The sequence below is a fragment of the Marmota flaviventris genome, chromosome 11 (assembly GCF_047511675.1).
Source record: "Marmota flaviventris isolate mMarFla1 chromosome 11, mMarFla1.hap1, whole genome shotgun sequence".
Classification (NCBI taxonomy): Eukaryota; Metazoa; Chordata; class Mammalia; order Rodentia; family Sciuridae; genus Marmota; species Marmota flaviventris.
Window position 1 is genome coordinate 102,577,953 of NC_092508.1, and position 20,073 is coordinate 102,598,025.

General features: G+C 38.9%; 1 protein-coding gene across 1 annotated transcript in view; it reads left to right on the forward strand.

The window, feature by feature from the left end:
- Clasp1 (cytoplasmic linker associated protein 1) overlaps positions 1 to 20,073 on the forward strand; it is a 271,969-nt gene that overhangs the window by 118,528 nt on the left and 133,368 nt on the right. The window contains exon 8 of the mRNA XM_071619271.1: positions 907 to 974. Coding sequence (XP_071475372.1) covers positions 907 to 974 — 68 coding nt within the window. The remainder of the gene's footprint in view (positions 1 to 906; positions 975 to 20,073) is intronic.

The window sequence follows — 20,073 nt, forward strand, 5'->3', positions numbered from 1 at the left end:
CTAATTTAAAACAAACATTTACACAGGATGGTGTGTAAGAAAGTACTAAATTAATAATCTGGTCCCAGAAATGAATGTCATAGGTTTGACTGCAAAGTACTTGCTTTGGAATCTCAACCTTTATACTCATTCCAATGTATCTGTGTTTTGCTCGGGAGACACTTTTTTACTTAACATTAACTATGAGTTAATGCTGTGTGCACCCTTTTCTTCTCATTTTTGATGTTACTAGGATGGAATATTTTGACTGATTAAGGAGTTTTGTTTCAATTTAAATGCCAAGGTGAAATGATCCATTAATAGAAAACAAATGTCATGCAGACTTTCTAAGTTGAAAATTGTGCAGTCACGACGTTGGTTTCTAGAGAAATTATTTATAGCATTTTGAATTAAGTATAAGCCACAGAGAAGCCTTTGTAGTGTGATATTAAAGGATTTTTAAAGCTTTATCCAAAGTAACTGGAAGTCTGGGCTTAGAAATAGGAAGAATATGCACTTTTTATCACGAATACATTTTATGTACGGAGTCATGATTAATATAATAATTGGGAATGGGGGCTATGGATTCCACTGTTGGGGCTGGAATCTTCACCCCATTAATTATGTCCCCTTAGTAAGGTGTGTGTGTAGGTGATTTCTTCCTCTATAGAATGGGGTGATGGTAATCTTTCATGAGACTCTTGTAGGATTAAATGTGATTTCTAGGTAGAGCGCTTATACCAGTGCTGGGACCATAGTAGGTGCTCAATTATTATTGTATATTGTTAATATCAAAATAAAGCTATGTTATTAAGTGCATTTGTATCATGGATAATATTATTGGGATGGAACTCAACTTCACCTTAGTGTTTGTTAATTATAGATAGCAATGGTTAATAGTTTGTATACATTTTTGTTTTCATACAGGCTGAATGTCATTTTTACAAAATTTGATGAAGTCCAAAAATCTGGAAACATGATACAATCTGCAAACGGTGAGTGGAAAAAGCAGAATCTGCTTCTGCCTTTTCAGTTTTATGTCAGCTTATGCTATTTCTGAACTAGATAATTTTTAGTAAGGGCTTCTAGGTCTTAAAACTTAACCTTCATTCATCCACTTTTCCAGGCCAGGAACTATGGAGTCATCACTGACTTTGTTTCATAACTCATAATGAATCCATTAGCTAATCCTGTCAGCTTGGCTTTTAAAACATTCTCAATTCTCACCATTGCTGCTGGTGTCTTCCTGGTTCAGGCCATCGTGGTATGTCACCTGGGCACTGTGGCAGCCTCTCAGCCGTATCCTTGCTTCTCTTCTTTGTCCACACTTGAAGTCTGTTTTGCACATAGCAACCAGGGTTATAAATCTGGTGCTGCTAATTTCCTGCCCCACATCCACACCCAGACTACAATTCAGTGGCTCCCCATGGTCTACCTGCCCCTTTGTGATCTGGCACAGACCCCCATTCTGATGTCATTCCTACTGTTCTTTCTGAAAGTTCTCTGCTCCTGCCACATTCACTGACCTACTGGCTAATTTTGAACATTTTGAGCATCTCTTGTTTCAGGGCCTCTGTGCTTTCTGTTTTTTGTTTTTGGTACCAGGAATTGAACCCAAAGATGCTTAACCAGCTCTTTTTTATTTTTTATTTTGAGACAAAGTCTCACCAAGTTGCTTAGGGCCTCACTAAGTTGCTGAGGTTAGTTTTTTACTCATGATCCTCCTGCCTCAGCCTCCAGAGCCGCTGGATTACAGGTGAACGCCACTGTGTCCCGCTTCTCTATGCTTATTTTTCCTTCTTTCTGAAACATTCACTCTGTGGTATCATGTGACCCTCTTCCTCACTTCATCCTGATCACCGCTGTAGCATCCCTTCATTAGAGAGCCACCCAGAACAGTGTGTCCAGTCCTCCAAGGGATCTCTGCCCTTAACCCTGATTGATTCCTTCTAGCACTTATCCCAGTGAATATTTGTTTACTCATGAAGGCAGGAACTTAATTTTATTTCCTTTTTTAAATTCCCACTGAGCATGAGCTTAGTGCCTCAAATATCCCAGTCATGTGGTAGGTATGAAATAAATATTATTGAATAAATGAAATGAGCTACAGCCTATTGTTGACAGCTCCCTTATTCGTTTTAGTATTCTGTGAGCTTGTTTTTGAGATCAAGTCAAATTCCAGAAAAGGAGGAAAAGACAGGAGTGAATTACTGCATGAATGAAAAGTCATCAGAAGGTCAATTGCCCCTAAGAACTTTTAACTGACAATATCATTGCATCATACCTGTTTTAGAATTGTTAAGGGTCGTATATCATAAAATAGCCTTCAGATTTTAAATATCTTGAGTGTGTCAAAAATGATGCATGCTTGGTATGTAAGGAACAGACAGCAGGTAACAAGAGTTCAGGTCTTTTTTTTTTTAATATTTAGTTGTTGATGGACCTTTATTTAATTTATTTATTTATATGTGGTGCTGGGAATCAAACCCAGTGCCTCACACATGCCAGGCATGTGCTGTACCACCGAGCTGTAACCCCAGCCGGAGTTTGGGTCTTTTGACACACTCTGCTGTGTACCCACCATTATTCCATTATTATTCCTAAGGAATTTTACTTTGGATATCATGCTTCTTATAAAATGCTTAAAGTGATTTAAGATTACTTTTATTAGTCCCACTTATTTATTTTTCATGATTATAAAAATATACATCATATTAAAAGAAAAAAATGAATAATATTTATCATAATTTAGCTATTACCATCAAAAATCATTTTTATTTCGTGAAATTTTCTTATTGTTCATTTTCCTATAACTGCATAATTTGTAGATAATTTTATTTATGGCATCATTTTCTCTGTTAGCTTGCAAATTTGTATATGATTTTCGTGTCATATCCTGGGTAAAGCTTAAAACTGAACTCCGGTGTCTGAGTTGTGGGCTGGTGATGAATGGAACTGATGGGTATCCAGAGATAGGGACCCAGGCAGTTAGCTGCCTGACACATGCTTTTTAGTTTTGTGTGAACTTGTTTAGTTTGTGTGGTTTCTCAGTTTAAAAACCATTGCTACTAAGATAAAATGCTGGGCAAGGAATTAGAAGTAGTAGCAGAAAAGCAAGTTTGTACTTTATAGCCTCTACTATCACTATGAAATTGAATCTCATTATAGTGCCAGCATTTGGGAAAAGAATCAAATCTGTGTTGGGGCCTTGCCTAGAAGATTATATATGTCCACTGTGGATTTCACTGAATGTGAAAAATATGAATTTAAGCATCAGGAATACCAAAGTTGTGTAACACTGGGTGCATCATAGCAACACTGTAATCTAAATGCCTAGGTGTAAATATTTCCCCCACATTTCCTTATTTTGTGTGTGAGTATATGTGTGTCCGCTATTTTTGTCTGCAGGTATATATGGGCTTAGGGTAGGATTGAATGTGAAAATAGTTCTTTTAGGCATCTGTGTTTAAAAAATAGCAAATGGTAAAGAAGACAATCTAAAAATTCTTGGGGTTCTATACTTTTAGCTAATGTAGTATTAATATTTAAATGGTTAGAGCCAAATATGGTTATTTCAAGGAAAGAAGTAATGTAAATGCATATGTATAAAGGTAGTTTTTATCTATTATTTTTCTGAGTTTTTGTATAATTTCCAGTCCAAATGATGTTATACTCCCAAATGGTGATCTTCTTTGCAAAGATCACTGAACATTTGGGTGGTATGAAGAAATTGTAGCAGCAATGGAAAAATCTGTCCCTCTGTCCTGCTTCTACTCCTCCTCCTCCTTTTTAAAAAATTTTGCTCAACAATTCTCATTCTTTAAAAAAATGAAATTTTTTTAAAACTTTCTAGACTTCAGACCATTGACTGTTCTACTTTCTCAAAGCCCATTCACTCTGCTTTCTTCAGTTAGTAAAGAGCTGAAAGTATAGACCTGCATGAAATTTTAAGCTAAACAAGCTTAGATTGCAGTTTTTCAGAACTTAGTGATTTTGTAACTTCTTGGAATGTTCTATATAATTATCATATCATTTGCATATGAGAACAGTTTTCTCTCATATCTGTAAGCCTTCTTACCTTATTGCATTACTATAGCTTCCTGCACTGTATAGAGTAAGACTGGACAGCCTTGCTGGTTTCCCATCTTGGGTCTTTCACCATTGATGGGATGTTAGCTGTGGGGTTTTTGGTGTTCCTTATCAGCATGAGGTAGTTTTCATCTATTATTTTTCTGAGTTTTTGTCACAGATAGGTATTGGACTTTTTTTTTTTTTTTTACGTCATCAGAATATTTTAGAAATTGTGAATACACATATAATTCACCTCCTAAAATTTCACTTTTTTAAAGTACGGGATTTAGAGCTGGGGTTTTTTTTTTTTTTTTAATGCCAAAAAAAATGTTCATGCATCACCATCATTTAATTCTAGAATATTTCATCACTCCCAGGAAAACCTGTGTCCATTAGTACGAACTTACTATTCCCTTCTGCCTAATTTCTGTCTTTATGGTTTTGCCATTTGGGACATTTTATACAAATGGAGTCATACAATATGTGACTTTTCGGTCTGGCTTCTTTAACTTTAGCATGCTATTTTCAACGTTCATCTATATGGTAGCATGTATCAGTACTTCTTCCTTTTTGATGGTTGAACAGTATTCCACTGTATGGATAAATTGCATTTTCTTTATCTGTTGATGGACTTTTGAGTTGTTTCCACTTTTGGTTTATTGTTACAAATGCTGCTGAAAACGTTCATGTGAAAGATTTTGTTTTGGATATACATTTTCATTTCTGTATACCAGAGTGGAATTGCTGGGTTACATGTTTAACTTTTTGAGTGACTTGCACTATTTTCCAAAGTAGCTGCACTATTTTACATTCTTAACCAGCAGCGTAAGAGAGTTCCAGTTTCTACACATAATTGTCCACAGTTGTTATTGTCTTTCTTTTCTACTTTAATTTTTCTATTTCTACTTTAGTCATCATCATCATGGTGGTGTCTCATGATTCTGATTTGTATGTCTCTAATAAGTAATGATATCTTTTTCATGTTCTTATTGACCATTTATATACTTTCTTTGGAGAAATATCTATTCAGATAGATCTCTTGCCAGCCCATCATTTCTGATGGATAGCTCCATTTCTAATGGAGTTGTCTATTATTGAGTTTTAAGAGTTCTTTATACATACTGGTGGTATCCAGCATAATGTTTTATCTAGTATAATCTTATTAAGATATAATTTGTAAATACCTTTTCCTATTCCATGGGATTTTTTTCTCCTTCACTATATTGGTGCTGTCATTTGAAATACAAAGCTTTTAATTTTGATGAGTTCCAACTTTTTCGTTTGTTTTTCTTTTGTTGTGTGTACGTTAGGTGTTATGCCCAAGAAATGCTTGTTTATAGCTTTCCTTTTTTCTTTCTTTCTTCTTCTTTTGGTCTGTGTCATCTTGATCTCCTTCAAAGCTCGATCCCAGTCCTTTTCCATTCTTCGGCAATACCTTCTTTCTACTTATACTTTCTGTGGCTATAGTTTTATTTACTAACCGTATCACATTCTTTTCATAAATGTTTATCTCCCTTCCAGTTCTTGCCTCAGGGTTGCATGTAACTGGATATGAAGCAGCTGTCTGCCTGACATTTCTTCTTGTATTTGAGACATGTATCTAAAGCCATATTTATATTCCACTTCTAACTGAAAGAAAATGGAAAACAATAAATAACACTGCATCCTGAATCTTTTCTGTAATTCCTTTATACATGATTTTTCTATTATCCATCTAGGCATGTCAATTAAAGCTTAGGTATCATCTCTGATCTTCTGTACCTCTCTTGTGTATATTATTATTGATCCCTATGGATTGTCACTTAAGTGTTTCTTGAACCCACCCACTTCTCCCCATCTCCTGGATGCTGGTCAGGTCTAATCTTTCTTGAGCTATTGAGCCAGCCTGGGAGCGTGCCTCCTGCCCCGGTCTTCACCCCTCCGTCTATTGCTCCACCATAAAGCCTTGCTACAGTGATGCCTGCTCACCTCTGGGGGAAAATGGATGCAAAAGAGATGGAAACTGGAAGCTTTTCTCTTGTTCCCTTTTTTTTTTCCTTCTCCAGAGACAGCATTAAATAGCATGTAAATGTTAGATGAACTGTGCTTTATATGTTAGTTTGTAAGAGTTTTATTTTTCCAGTGTTTGAGCAAATTGGACCTCTGCTTTCTCTGAGGTGGGCACTCCCTGTAGCCAACGATTGGATGTGTATCAGGCACTGCTGGCTGAGATCTTCAAAGCTGGGAGGGAAGTCTTCTGATCATCTTCCTTTTTAATTTATTTGGGATGTTTCAAATACATACTAAAGTGGATAAAATAGAATAATGAGCCCCAATGTAGCCCTAACTCAGCTTCAACATTTATCAGTACCACACCAGTCTTGTTTTATCTCTACCCATCAGAAATGATGGGCTGGTCTGATGACGAAGTTGTCACTGATCACCTCATCTGAGTCAGGCTCAAGAAATGGGCATGTCCCCTTCTCTATTTTTGTAGTAGAAATAAGAAAATAAAAACTGAGTATCAGTTCTAGAACAGGAGTATTTTTCTCTGAAATTTTGCAAACAAACTCTGAAAAAGACCCACACCTTTGTCATTCTCGTTTCCTAAGAACAGAGGGAAACTTTTGATTTATAAATCCCATTTGTTTCCAAAGAGAAAGGAAAAACCATTAGTACTGGTATATTAATTACATGGTGATAGGGCTGGGGGAGGGCTTCAGTACCACAAAGGGCACTGACTGGGTCTTCCTTGTGAAACAGCCCTGCTCCATATTCTGCCCACTGGGACGCTTTCCCTCCCTCCCAAACGGTGTTGGATTCTTCAGGCAAACATCTCCAGGCATTCTCTACTTGGATGCTTGGCTTTTGTCACGCTTGCAGGCTTTTGTTTGGTGATTAGTTGGCTCACATCTGTCTGTCTGTCTCCTGCATTGGACTGCGAGCCTCCCAGGTATAGACACTGTGTGTGTGGGTTTGCTCATTCTTGGAGCAAAAACCTCATAGTCTGTTTTGTGTTCTCAGTCCCAGTGAACAGTCATTCTGATTGATACATTTGCCAGTCAGATTTTCCTTTTTCGTCTTGTAGTAATTTTGATGGTACATGTGAACACTTTGCATCTGAGGTGACCAGATTAATTTTTCTTCAACTTTCCCCATGAATTCTTATTTACTGGTGGGATTCCAGAGTATTGCATATGAGTTGCATGTTGCTTGTGTTCACTGCTGAAGAGCTCAGTAAACTGAAGGAGAGAATGAATGGTAGTACAGGGCTCCCTTCCAGGGTCCTAAACAGCTTAGGTTCCAATCACATGAAAGCCTGTAGGCCTATTGCATTAAGTGGGCACTGCCTGTTTACAGAGGTGCTACCTAGGCTGACCCAAAAAGTGTCTTTACAGTGATCTGTGTCTTTCAGACTTCCATTTGTGAAAACTTAGCAGCCTGTACTCAGCACAAGGACTTGACAGTTAACCATTGGGCAGGTGGCAGTTGTGTTTAACAAACTTTATGGTCATTCATTTTGAAGTGTGGGTGCCCACGTTCCCCCCAGAAGAGTAGACACAGTGTCAGAGAAACTAGAAGGTGATCAAAACATGAGAACATACTTTTGTAGGAAAGGCTGCTGTACCTCTCTTTAGTGTGGTGTGTGACTTTGGACAAATGACTTAATTCTTGTGAGCCACCATTTGCTTAGCTGTCACATGGAGTGAATACCCTGAAGAGATAATGTGCAGAAATCATGTGTAAAATTCTTACTATATCTGGGACATGTGTGGTGCTTAGAATGATTGATTTCTCCTCTAGTTTCTCCATTTTAGGAGAATATTCATTTTTTAAATTGACACCATTTGAGAATAAATTCATACTTTTTTTTTTTTTAAGAATTTCAGGTTTAGGGGGGTATGCATTTAAAATGTAATGTACATTTTCATTAGATTGACAGTAATGCTTTTGTGAAAAACTACTGTATTGAGAGAGAATTCACATACTATACAGTCATCCAATTCAGTGTATAGTTCAATCATGTTTATTATTCACTGATAACATACAACTACTGATCTATAGGTGGTCACTGAATTGTTCCTACCTTTTGTGTATTACAAAAGTGCTTCTTTTAATGTGGATGTGTAACCGATGTGATTCTGCAATCTGTATTTGGGGTAAAATTGGGAGTTCATAACCAACTTGAATCTAATGTATGAAATATGATATGTCAAGAGCTTTGTAATGTTTTGAACAACCAATAAAAAAAAAGTGCTTCTTTGAACACTTGAATGGAACTACCAAACTGTTTTCCACAATGGTTTTGCACCATTTTATATTCCCACCAGCAATTTCCAGATTCTTCACATTCTGGGAACACTTATTATTTTCCATTTTTTTAAAAATTGTAATCATCCTATTTGGTAAAGTGGTATCTAATTGTGGTTTTGATTTATATTTCCCTAATGAGTGATGATGTATTCAAGTGTTTGTTGGCCATGTCCAGGTCTTCCATGGAAGTTCTCTATTCAAGTCCTTCACCCATTTTTTTAACTGGGTTATTTGTCTCTTGTTGTTGAGCTATGTGAATTCTTTCTGGATATAAGACTCAGTAGGTAAATGATTTACAAATGGGCTATCTTCTCACTTTCTTAATAGTGTCTTTTTGTGTACAAAAGTTTTAAATTTTGATGAAATCCAATTTGTCTATTTTTTTTCCTTTCGTTATTTGTAAACAGTAATGCTCTTTTGCATCAGAAACAAAAGCTCTGGATTTGCACTAAGTTGGAAAAAACTGTTAATATAATGGCAGTACTCTTAAAGAATAAATGGGTTTCGTCTTGGACTATAGTTCTTGACATGTTCAAAATGACGTCTTATGAAGTTCAGTTGATTATTTTTGTATACAGCCTGTGGGCTTATTATTATTAAGTATAATAGAATTGTGACTAAAAACAGCAATGAAATAGCAGCCGAGTAGCAATGTAAAATGTGCTGTCTGTAATAGAATACTTCATCTTTGTATGATTCTTCCTTGTTGCTAGGTTACCCGAAGGCCCTTCAGCTTTGAATGGCAAGAATAAGGGAGTTAAAAATATGTTGCCATATAGATGTTTCTTTTTCTCCTTCCCATCTCCATATAATTAGCAAACCCCTTGAAGCAAAAATTATAGTTTTTCTTTCCATGAGTTTCAAAAAGCAAATTATTTTCTGTGTAAGTATTTTAATCATGCAGATGTGCTTATGCTCATAGGAGAATTGGATTTTGAGAATGAAAGAACCAGTAATTATGGAGTAGTCAGTGTCCTTTATCTGCAGCCACTTAATGATCTCTAATTGGATTTGATTGAAGTGAGGTCTATGCACATTAATTTGGTTAAAAAAAAAAAACATGCTTTTGGGCTTCTTAAGCAAAGCTAACATGTTTATGAAAAATAGAAGTGTCATGTCAATTAAATCCATGAAAATTCCATAATCTGTAGCTAGACAAAATGTTTGCAGATTAAAACTATAAACAACTAGGTAACATAATCATAAAATTATTGACCTTGTACATGACTGTACCTAGGGTATCATTTTGCTGCCAAATGCATCCTGTTTTTATACTAAAAATTTTATACGTTGAAAACTGTTACAAGGTATTTCTACTTTATTGAAAATGAGAAATGCCTGTTTAAGTATGAAAACAAACAGACTAATGTTGCATTGTATTAGGTAAGGTCTGAATTGTTGCCAGGTGTAGCCGGGACAAAGCATTCCTTTAAAAGGGAATCTTTATTAAGAAGCCAAGCTATTATTATTCATTCCTGGCTGTTAATAGCTGTGATTATGAATAAGTGGATCAGGTGCTCATGGGTTCCCACCCTTCCCCCTTCTTTTATTTATTAGACTTCAGCTTGCAAGGCTTGGGGTGGTGGTTCAGTATCTTAGGAAGTGTCTCCATAGTCACATCTATGTGGGTAACGTGTTACAAGGCTGGTAAATGTATTGAGCTCTGCTAAGAGGTCCACTTAAAATAGCCCAGAAAAGACTGTTTCTGATACCAGTTTAAGTAACACAGTTAAATGAACAGCCTGTTTTCTATGTGGAAATGAGATTACTTTTTGTTATTTTTCTAATTTAAGATTTATGTTAGGGATATTCTGTTTTTTGGGTGAGGAAAATCAGGTAGTTGGTTAAAAATGATTTTTTAGTAAGTTTTAAAGAGGGCTCTTATGTGAGTATAGTCAGCTGGAGAAGGTTTGCTCCCTTCCCCCTTTTTGAAAAGTCAGTGTTACATAGAGTCTAGGCTTTTATTTTGGAATAGGGTGGCAGTTGTTATTGGTGCTGGATCTCGCTGAAGAAGCATGTGGGTGGAGAGTTTGCTGATGCTTAAGTTGCTGTGAGTAGGTATAGCTTTCAGAGCAGTGTTTTTATTTGGTACCAAGATCACTGACAGTCATGACTGCTGGGAGAGGTAGGCTGTTCTCCTATATTCTGGAAAATGTTTGTGATTATTGCTGCTTGACTAGGCAGGAAATAAAATTCTTAAAATATTTTATATTTTGGGAATGGAAAATCATGTATGAAATGTAATAACTGCAATGAATGTTAATTGAATTTAGATGGAGAAAATTATGAAACAGTTGTGTGAACATCAACATTAGCAACCTTCAGCCTAAGGAAAGAAGGAGGAGGAGGAGGCAGAGAAAGCAAAGGCTAGCTGGGTTTTCATCAGCCTGTTTACTTCATATGCATTTCATTTTTCTCTGGTCTTATGTTCACAGTATGTAGGTTTTGAAAATGAATCTGTTTTTGCAGTTACTATGCATTTGTTAATAAGCCTAATGCCTTTAAAAAGAATCTATTGAGTAGAAATTTATACTCTAAAGTGTCTTTTCTTGGAGCTTGTATTTGAGGTTTTGAAAAGTATGTGACTTAAAAGTACCAAGAGTGTAGAAAAGCAAAGCACATATGAATCAGCAGTGGAAGGATGCTGTTTCTGTCTTAAGAATCATTGTTTAAATTTCTTTCTTCCTTCAAAGGGAGAATCTTGTAAATGCCAAAGTGGAAAAGAACAACTACACAAGAAGTGTTTTCCACAATCTACTGATTAGCCATCAATCTTTCCATGGAGGTTTTTACCCATCATTGAAGTGATTCTGAAAGGCTGTGTGAACCACGTTTGCATTTTGAGCAGAGGGGATTTGATAGAATGGGACAACTTGTGTGCTATCTTGTCCCCATGATGCTTTTTCTGGCAGGCTTTCATTTATTGTCTGTGAAGGATATTTCCAAACCCTTCCACTGAAGCAGGTATTCCGCAGAGTGAAATTGTGCACAATAAAAAGTGTTTGTTAGTCTCCCACTGTGGGGAAATGGGCACACATCTGGCACTTTTGCTCTGTGCTTGTATTGTAGGGGACTGCTAAGGGTGTATATTTCTGTCGACTTAGGTTTAGCTGAAACCAAAGTTAAAAGTTTGGCTGAATGTTGCAATATTGGAAAATGCCACATTTCTGCTCATCTTACAATGGGAATTTAATGTACACAGTGACAGTAAATGGCTTTTGGTTTCATACCTTGCTGTAGTATATTCTATTTTCAGGGTAGGCTGCTATCGGAAATCAATACCTGGAGTAAGAGCATTAAATAATTTATGCTCTAAAGTGTCTTTTCTTGGAGGCTTGTATTTGAGGTTTTGAAAAGTGTGTGACTTAAAAGTACCATTAGTCTGAAGTTGTATCTTGTTTTGTTTTAAACAACAGCATATTAATAGAGTGGCAACTATTTAATGTTAAAGATTGTGGAGAAAGCCTTGTGCATCTGAGTTAAAATAAAGACTTTTTGCATGGAATTTCGTTTCAAATTGCCTGCTTGGTCACTGTTACCTGAGACGCAAGCTTTAGCAGCATTGCTAACTTTTACCTTGAGTAGCTGCGCATGTAGTAGGAAACAAGAATTAAAGGCTGCTTTCTGTAGCAGTGGCATATTTAAATCATCTGTCAATCTATACTTAGTCAAGGAACCACTGACCATCCTCAGATTTTAATACAGCTATTCTCCCACCATGTGTGGAGTGTTTTAGTATTTTCAGAACACTTTCCCACATTTCTTTTTTAAATGATCCTCTCAGCAAGCAAACCATGGGAGTGGGCCTGCAGCGTCAGGTTTTCTGTAGTTGTCAGTGGAGGGACAGAGAGAAGGATCCTGAGCATTTGGTCTTTAACCAGTCCTCCTCTCTGCTCTGCTCCTGTCAGGCTGAGTGCTGTCTGCCTGCTGTCGCGCTCAAACCTGGAGTTGATTGTTGGTTTCTTTGATTCTGCGGTTGTGCCATCAATAGTTACTGTAGGGAATAATTAGAAAATGAAAGCATTGAAAGAAATATTATTAAAACAGGCATTTGCACCCCATAACCAAAAGATTGTTTTGAGTAAGCAAAATGTGATGTTCCTTGTCAGTTGTTTGTCTGGTAGATTCAGGAGTCAGATTCTGGGAAAGAAAAGTATGATTCAAGCATGATGAGTGCGTTTCTAGAAGCAGTTTGGTATTCATGTAGGAGAAAGTGGACAAGGGCCTTCTTGTGTACCTTGCTAAGAAGCTAAGATAACTTAAATTTTAAAAATGGAGTGAATAAAGGAGACTGATCGTGGTGACTAATAGGAAAAATATAATTTCAGAATACAGGGTAGTCTTGTAAGTGAGATAATATATCTTTAAGAGAAATTCACCAGCTTTTCTTCTTCTTTGTTTAGCGCAGACTGGTGTGAATCAGCCAAAAAAAATGTCATCAATCCTTTAGGGGCATTGGGCCTGGTACATGGATATCATTCCACTGTAGGTGATCTAATGAGAAGTGAAAGTTGGACCTAGGTGTAAGATGTAGCTTTTGTATAGACATGGAATGCTAGCTAAAGAAAGCAGTCATGCTGGGTCAGTGGTGCACAATCCCAGTGCCTCAGGAGACTGAGCAGGAAGATTGCAAGTTTGATGCCAGCCTCAGCAACTTAGTGAGGCCCTAAGCAACTTAGAGAGACCCTGTCTCAAAATAAAAAATAAAAAGAGCTGAGGATGTAGCTCAGTAGTAAAGCATCCCTGGGTTCAATTCCCAGTTCCAAAAACAAACGGGGGGGGGGGGGGGGGGAGGGAGGGAGGGAGGGAGGGAGAGGGATAACAAGTTGCAAAATCAGAGAGCTAGAAGAAGCTGCCACCCACTTCTCATATCTTGGTGTCTTGTGAGATAATATATCTTTAAGAGAAATTCAAACCTCTTGGGGGAAGTGGCTGATTCTAGAGCCGAAGCAAGGACTTTAACAAGATAAATACTTTACAACCAGTGCCTCTCATGTGCTAGGCAAGCACTCTGCCACGGAGCTACAGCCTGGCCCAGTACTATTTGATTTTAACCCAAAATATAAAATAAATATTTGTAATTCCATACTGATATGCTAAGTTGGTGAGGTTGGACTTGAACCTTTTTTTGTCGTTTTTTTTAGATATATATGATAGCAGTGTGTATTTTAACATATTATACACACATGGAGTATAACTTATTCTAATTAGGATCCCATTCTTGCAGTTGCACATGACGTGGAATTTCACTGGTCGTATATATAAGGACACAGGAAAGTTATGTGTGATTCATTCTACTGTCTCTCCTATTCCCATCCCCTTCCTTCCCTTTGTCTAATCCAATGAATTTCTGTTCTTCCCTCCCCCATCTTTAATTATGTGTTAGCATTCACATATCAGAGAGAGCATTCGGCCCTTGGTTTTTTGGTGGGACTGGCTTATTTCTTAGCATGATAATCTCCAGTTTCATCCATTTCCCAGCAAATGCTATAATTTCATTTTTTATGGCTAAGTAATATTTCATTGTGTATATACCATATTGTCTTCATCCATTCATCTGTTGAAGGGCACCTAGGTTGGTTCCATGCTTATCTATTGCTAGAATTGAACTGCTGTAAACATTATGTTGGCTTTGAACTTGTGATCTTCCTGCCTCAGCCTCCCAAATTGCTGGGATTACAGGCATGTGCTACTGTTCCCAGCTTGTACTATCTTTACAACTTTTCTATAAATCTAATACTAATCCAAAATTTTTTTAATTAAAAAAATACTGAAGAAATAAGGGGGTTGGGAAAGAAGCTGTTTATTCTTGTTTTCTTTTGTTAATATCTGTATTTGTTCTGTGAAAAAGGTAACAATTTATCTGGAATTTGGGTTCTGTCTTTTTTTTTTTTTTTTTTTTTAACACACCGAGTGTTTGAAACATCTAGTGTCATTTATTTAAAAGAAAAGCTTAGTCATGGAAACCAGTAGGGAGACTACTTCAGTAACAGGAATAAGGAAAAATTTTGGTAATAGAAAGGAGGGAGAACAGAATTAGGGTAACTTCATTGAGACGAGGGGATGTGGAAGATGGTCAGGGAAGGAAGATGTGGGAGATGGTCAGGGAAGAGGGCAGGATAAGGACAGTGTGTTTTGGCTTGGGTGACTGGTGGTGAGTCCAACTGATGTGGGGAGCCTGGAAGCTGAGTAGGTTTCAGCAGCAGGTTGTTTATAGATGATGATAGCTTTGGACACTTGAACATAGAATTTTGTCAGTGGGTTTGATTCAAGCAGGTTTGTATCTTTGGGGCTGCTGTTAGAGGATTAAGATTGGTGTTTCTTTTAAAAATTATCATCTTATTTCTCTATGTCTTTTTATACAGGAGTATGGTTATTTGTCTCTAGCTAAGAGGGTTCCTGAGAATGAGGTCATTAGAACAGAGAAGGATGTTCGAAGGGTTATCTGCACAAAGGGCAAATAGCTCTTGGTATAATCACTTTTAAGTATGAGGAACGTTCTGATAGGAACCCTTTCCCAAATTCAGCTCTGAGTTTTTCCAGTTGATTTGCTTTTGTGCCTACATAGTTGCTGTCAAGAAGAATTGGGTCAGGGTGGGTACAGTGATAATTAAAATGACATTTCCAAAAGAGTGCAAGGTGTAGATCTGATGCCTGTAGGTTTGGGATGCTGACATTAAGTATAACCCTTTCAGGGCAAATTCCCAGGTAAAATAAGGTCAAAGGGAGAAATCGATATTTAATCAGTAAGAGGATACACTGTGATTTCTTATGAATATGACTTTCAGAAATTATTTAGGTTTTGAAATTCTAGATGTTGACTCCTGGAAGCCCAGTTTTAATTTTTAGTCATCAGTATACAAACTTTGTTCATGTATGTTTTTTCTTTTATGGCTGAACCCAGGGCCCTTTCTGAGGTGTTAGTCAAGCTCCCCGCCTCTGCACTACACCCCAGCTCTGTTTGTGTCCCTTAAAGTTGCTTAAACTTCTACCCTCCTCGTTGAAATTTTAAAAATCAACTCAGAATATGCTCACTTAAAATAAGGCCTATACCTTTTAGTACTTTTGTGAGGGACAAGTGACAATATCAGTGCCCTGCTACTTTCTGGTATACTACCAAGAAGGAGTTTGGTTTATGTTTTGGTACTGGGAATGAAACCTAGGGGCGCTTTGCCACTCAGCTAGGTTCCCAGCCCTTTTTTATTTCTTATTTTGAGACACAGTCTTGCTGAGGCTGGCCTCAGATTTACGATTCTCCTGTCTCAGCCTCTCAAGTTGCTGAGATTATAGGTGTATGCTGCTATGTCTGGTAGATTTTCAATTGGCATTGTAAAATATTAAGGGATAGAAACTTGCTCTGACTCTGGTATATAGAGATGGAGCCTGTGGGAAGTGTTAGGTTAGGGTCATCAAGGTGTAGCCACCATGACTGAGTCCTTTTTATAAAAAAAGGGAGAGAAATCAGAGGACATGCGTGCACATTCACAGCTCCTGTTTCAGCTGTGGGCTGCTCTGGGACTCTGCCAGCAAGAAAACTGGACCAGATGTGGGTCTTTAACCTTAGACCAAAACCATAAGCCAAAATAAACCTATCCTGGCCGTGGTACTATTCATTGTCAACAGAAAATGGACTAATATACTAGGCTTCTGTAGCCTCTAGGAATTTGTTTCCCCAAGGCTCATGGTACCAAGGAGTAGTCAACTTTGTTAGGACAGTGACAGATGCTTGGCTTACATGATTGCCAGCAGCCAGCCCAGCGCCTCGTGCAGGTCAGATGTTTAAAACACATCCTCTGCATACAGAAAGAAAGGCTTGTGAGATGATCCTCATTCTACAGATGAGAAAAAAGCTCAGTAAAAACGCATCTTAACTACAGGTTTTGCTAGGACTCCAAAGTTGGACGAGCTTTTTGAAATCTGTGTACTTTTCACCACTACAAGTGCTGCCTCCAAAGGCGATGGTTATATGCGGAAGACTGACTTCCAATTATTGTTGCTTTTCTCTTGGTGAATCTTGGTGAAACTGCACATTGTCACATTGATTTTCCTCATGCCCAGAAATGCCAGAACACTTATTTAGCACGGAGAAGTAGAGCTCTGAGGTCAGGAGACTTATTATTGGCCTGTCCCCATGATGGATATTCACACTGAGTCTCTTCTGCGTTCCAATGAGGCAGGAGCTGAGCCAGCCCTGTCACTGCTGGCATGCCACAGGATCATATAGCTCCTTATGCTGGGCCCAGATGATATGCTGACCCCGTCAGGGAAGACACATGTACCTACAGACATTTGGGGCTTAGAGAATTCACTGAGCAGTCAGATGGAAAGTTCTTTTGACATGATTAGTGGGGTTTAGTGGTTCTTCCACCAGGTCAAAGCTGAATAAGTAAATGCATTTGCTTTAAATTTTTTTTTAGGGGGGAGAAAATACCCCACAATTGAAAGGTCCTATTTTCTGTATTCAAGTTAATTTCTTGTGTCTTCATTTTACTTGGGTTTCTTTGTATAGAAATGAAAATTGTGTTCTCGTGTGGCTTCCTATATTCAGTTTTCTGCAGTCAGATCAGCTGGGGTGAACTGCGTGTAATGTGCTGGTGGCCGTGAGGCTGGACCCAGGTGGTAGAGGATGTGGCAGGGAAAGAGAAGGGCACCACCTTATTGTGGGGCTCTTTTCCTGCTGAAGGAGCAAGCCCTGTTCTGTTTCTACTAAAGGCATGCATTTGCTTCATTGCTCATAGCAAATTGATACTTTCTTCCTCCCCTTCTCCCGCACCTACTGTGAATTCCCCATCAGTGACAGAGATATCTGAGGAATCCCTGCCTCTTCACATGAGTCTATGCCTTTAGCAAAAGCAACGTGGTGTGGTTGTCTTCCCTGGGCCACCCTGTCCACCGTGTCTCTCACCACCCTCTGCCTTCTCCACTCTGTTACAGAACATTCTCCCTTTTCCTTTATTGTCCTTATCACAGGTTTGTGTCTACAAGTGTCATTTTATCTCTTTGTACAGAAAGTTCCCTGTGGGCAGTTAGCAGGATTTGTTTATATTCCCAGGACCCAGATAAGTGCCTGAAAATGTAGTAATCACTCATGTAGTTTTTGAGTGAGTAGACAAAGAAAAAAGATGATTTTTCAAATCAAATAACAGTTAGCCTCCTATTCCTTCTATAAATTACCTTGACTCTTCTTTCTTCAAGGAAATTCATGCTGATCTGGGCATGATGGCGCACGCCTGTAATCCCAGCAACTTGGGAGGCTGAGGCAGGAGGACCACAAGTCCAAGTCCAGCCTCAGCAACTTAGTGAGGTTCTAAGCAACTTAGTGAGACCCTGTCTCAAAATCAAAAATAAAAAGGGATGTAGTGGGGACACATCCCAAGTGGGGACATGCCCAGAGTAGGAGAGCTCCTGGACCTATCTGTATGCAGGGGAGTAGCTCACTGGTTTGTTCATTATCCCCTTACAGAAATTTTTGTCCCTATTACTTGGGTTCTTGAATCGTCTTTTTTGAATTCGTTCTAGCTGTGTGGCTGCTCAGCTTGGCAGTGTGCTTCTGAGTTAAGTAGGATGTGCACACATTTAAAGCATTTGACCCTCCCAGTTAATGTTAAGTTCCTCAGTGCTGAACATGAGTAATGTAGTGAGTCACTTTGGGAGGTTGATAGGAGGGCACTGTGGATCCTCTCTGAATTTATTTGGTGTGTTCTGTGTTCATATGGCAAGTCCTGTGCACGCCCTCAGCAGAGCATCGCCCTGAATCATAACTGCTGCTACTTTTATGTGTCTGTTCCCATGATGGATTGCAGGCTCCAGAGGAGGAGCTGTGACTCTTTTTTCTGCATCCTAGCTGCCAACAGAGCACCTGGGACACTGTTGCACTTCATAAAGAAATACCTGAGAGCTGAAGGAAGACAGATGCTCAGGTGTGCTGTTGGCATGCAGAGGTGGTATCCTTCCAGCCCTCCCAGGGTAGGAAGCACGGTTCACACTGGTTCCCTGGGAATCTACCTGAGCTTCAGTATAGCGGTAACAAAAGGATTACTTTGAGACTAAGTCATGTCTACAGTGACCCTGTGCCTGGTCTTGAATTCCACATTACAGGAGGCCATAGAGGGTTTGGAGAAAATTTAAAGAATCGATGCCACTTGGTAGAGGCATATTCTTTACTTGGCTTTTTTCTTTTCCTTACAAATGAAACATTTCTTTTCTTGTAACCCGAAGAGAATTGTCATTGAGATCACCAAGACTTCTTGACAATGGGACAAATGGATCATCTCCCTTTGTAGTCAACTCTAGAAAAGGTGAATTGACTGTGCCTACCTCCACTTCTCAGTCATGTTTGTATGTTTCTGTCATCTGCCTGAATTAGTTGTATACTCTTTAAGAACATTCTAAAGGAAAATTCTATTGCTACTTCTTTACCTCCATTTGCATGTTTTAAAGAGCTTGTTTTTTATATTCAAAAGTATCAAACAAATAATTAGAGTCTAAATATCTGCATTTTCCCTTACCTATGTCTTCATATGTATTCTGTCTAATCTGCATGAAATCTATTACTGTACGACAAAGATTAGTTGGGTTGCAGATGGCACAGGCCCATACTGCGTGGTGTGAGTAAAATGGAGACTGAATTGACTTGAGAGCTGAGAGACCTGATGGTGGATCCTGCTTTCCCCGGGGGCAGAAGCCTTACATCAGGCCTCGCTTCTCCTGCCTTCTCTTGATCTGCTTTCTTTTGCTCTACTCTGCTCTGTTCTGAGGCAAGTACCTTAAAGCTGCTGCAGGCTTGCCCCTCAGTTCCTAGTCCAGAAGGAAGAGAGATTCTAGAATTCACTGCCTTGGTGGGTGGGGCAGAGCCTTGACACATGTTTCCAGGTCCTGGTGGCTCTCCATTCCTTGAGTAGGGGTGTGGTCCCTCTGAGAGGGAGGAAGATTGGTTGCCTGAGAACTGCTGGGGGTTGTCGGGAGAACAAGGGGCTTGATGTGGGTCAGCACATGGGAGACAGTTGTATCCTTTTTTTGCAGACAAGGAAGCCTTTTTCTTTTTTAAACCCCATCTTGAGGTTGATCCCAGTGGGGGCTGGGAGAGAGTACAGGCTTGTGACTAATGAAGCCAGTTTATTGCGCAGTGGGAGCTCCGCATTTCTTCATGGAACCAAAAGGTCCATTCTAGGGCTACTCTGTTTTGCGCCGTGCCTGCGTCTCTTCTGGGGCTCTCCTGGGCCTCCCTACTGTCACCTGCTCATAAAGAGATTAAGCAGCAGCCAGGACATTTCCACCTGACGGACACTTATAGAATAATGGAGCCTTGGTTTGCCCCTGAAGCAGCACTCAGTGGCTTCTGTCCCTGTGGACTCTGAGCTCCAGCACTGCCTCTAAGGACCAGATATTGGGGGGATCTTGCCTCCTGCCCACCTTTCATTTCATTTCTCTCTCTGGTTTCTGTGGGGTCTTATTTGCATGTCTTCTTCTAGCTTCTTCTCTTCGAACAAGATTAGTAAAACTAAAGTGAATTTTTGAGTTTTCTTGTCTCTGCCTCAGCTGTCTTCTTGCTTTGTTTGTACTAGTGGTATCCTTGTGGCGATGGTTTTAGCTTTCTGGCAGAGAGCTCTTGGCTGAAGGAAGGGAAGGTGATCCCTCACCATATGGTTGGGAGTATTTCAGATTCTCGTTCTCTGGGGAAGGAAAGGATTACTAGTCCCCAAAGGGCAGGAGTAGCACTCGGTTAGCCCC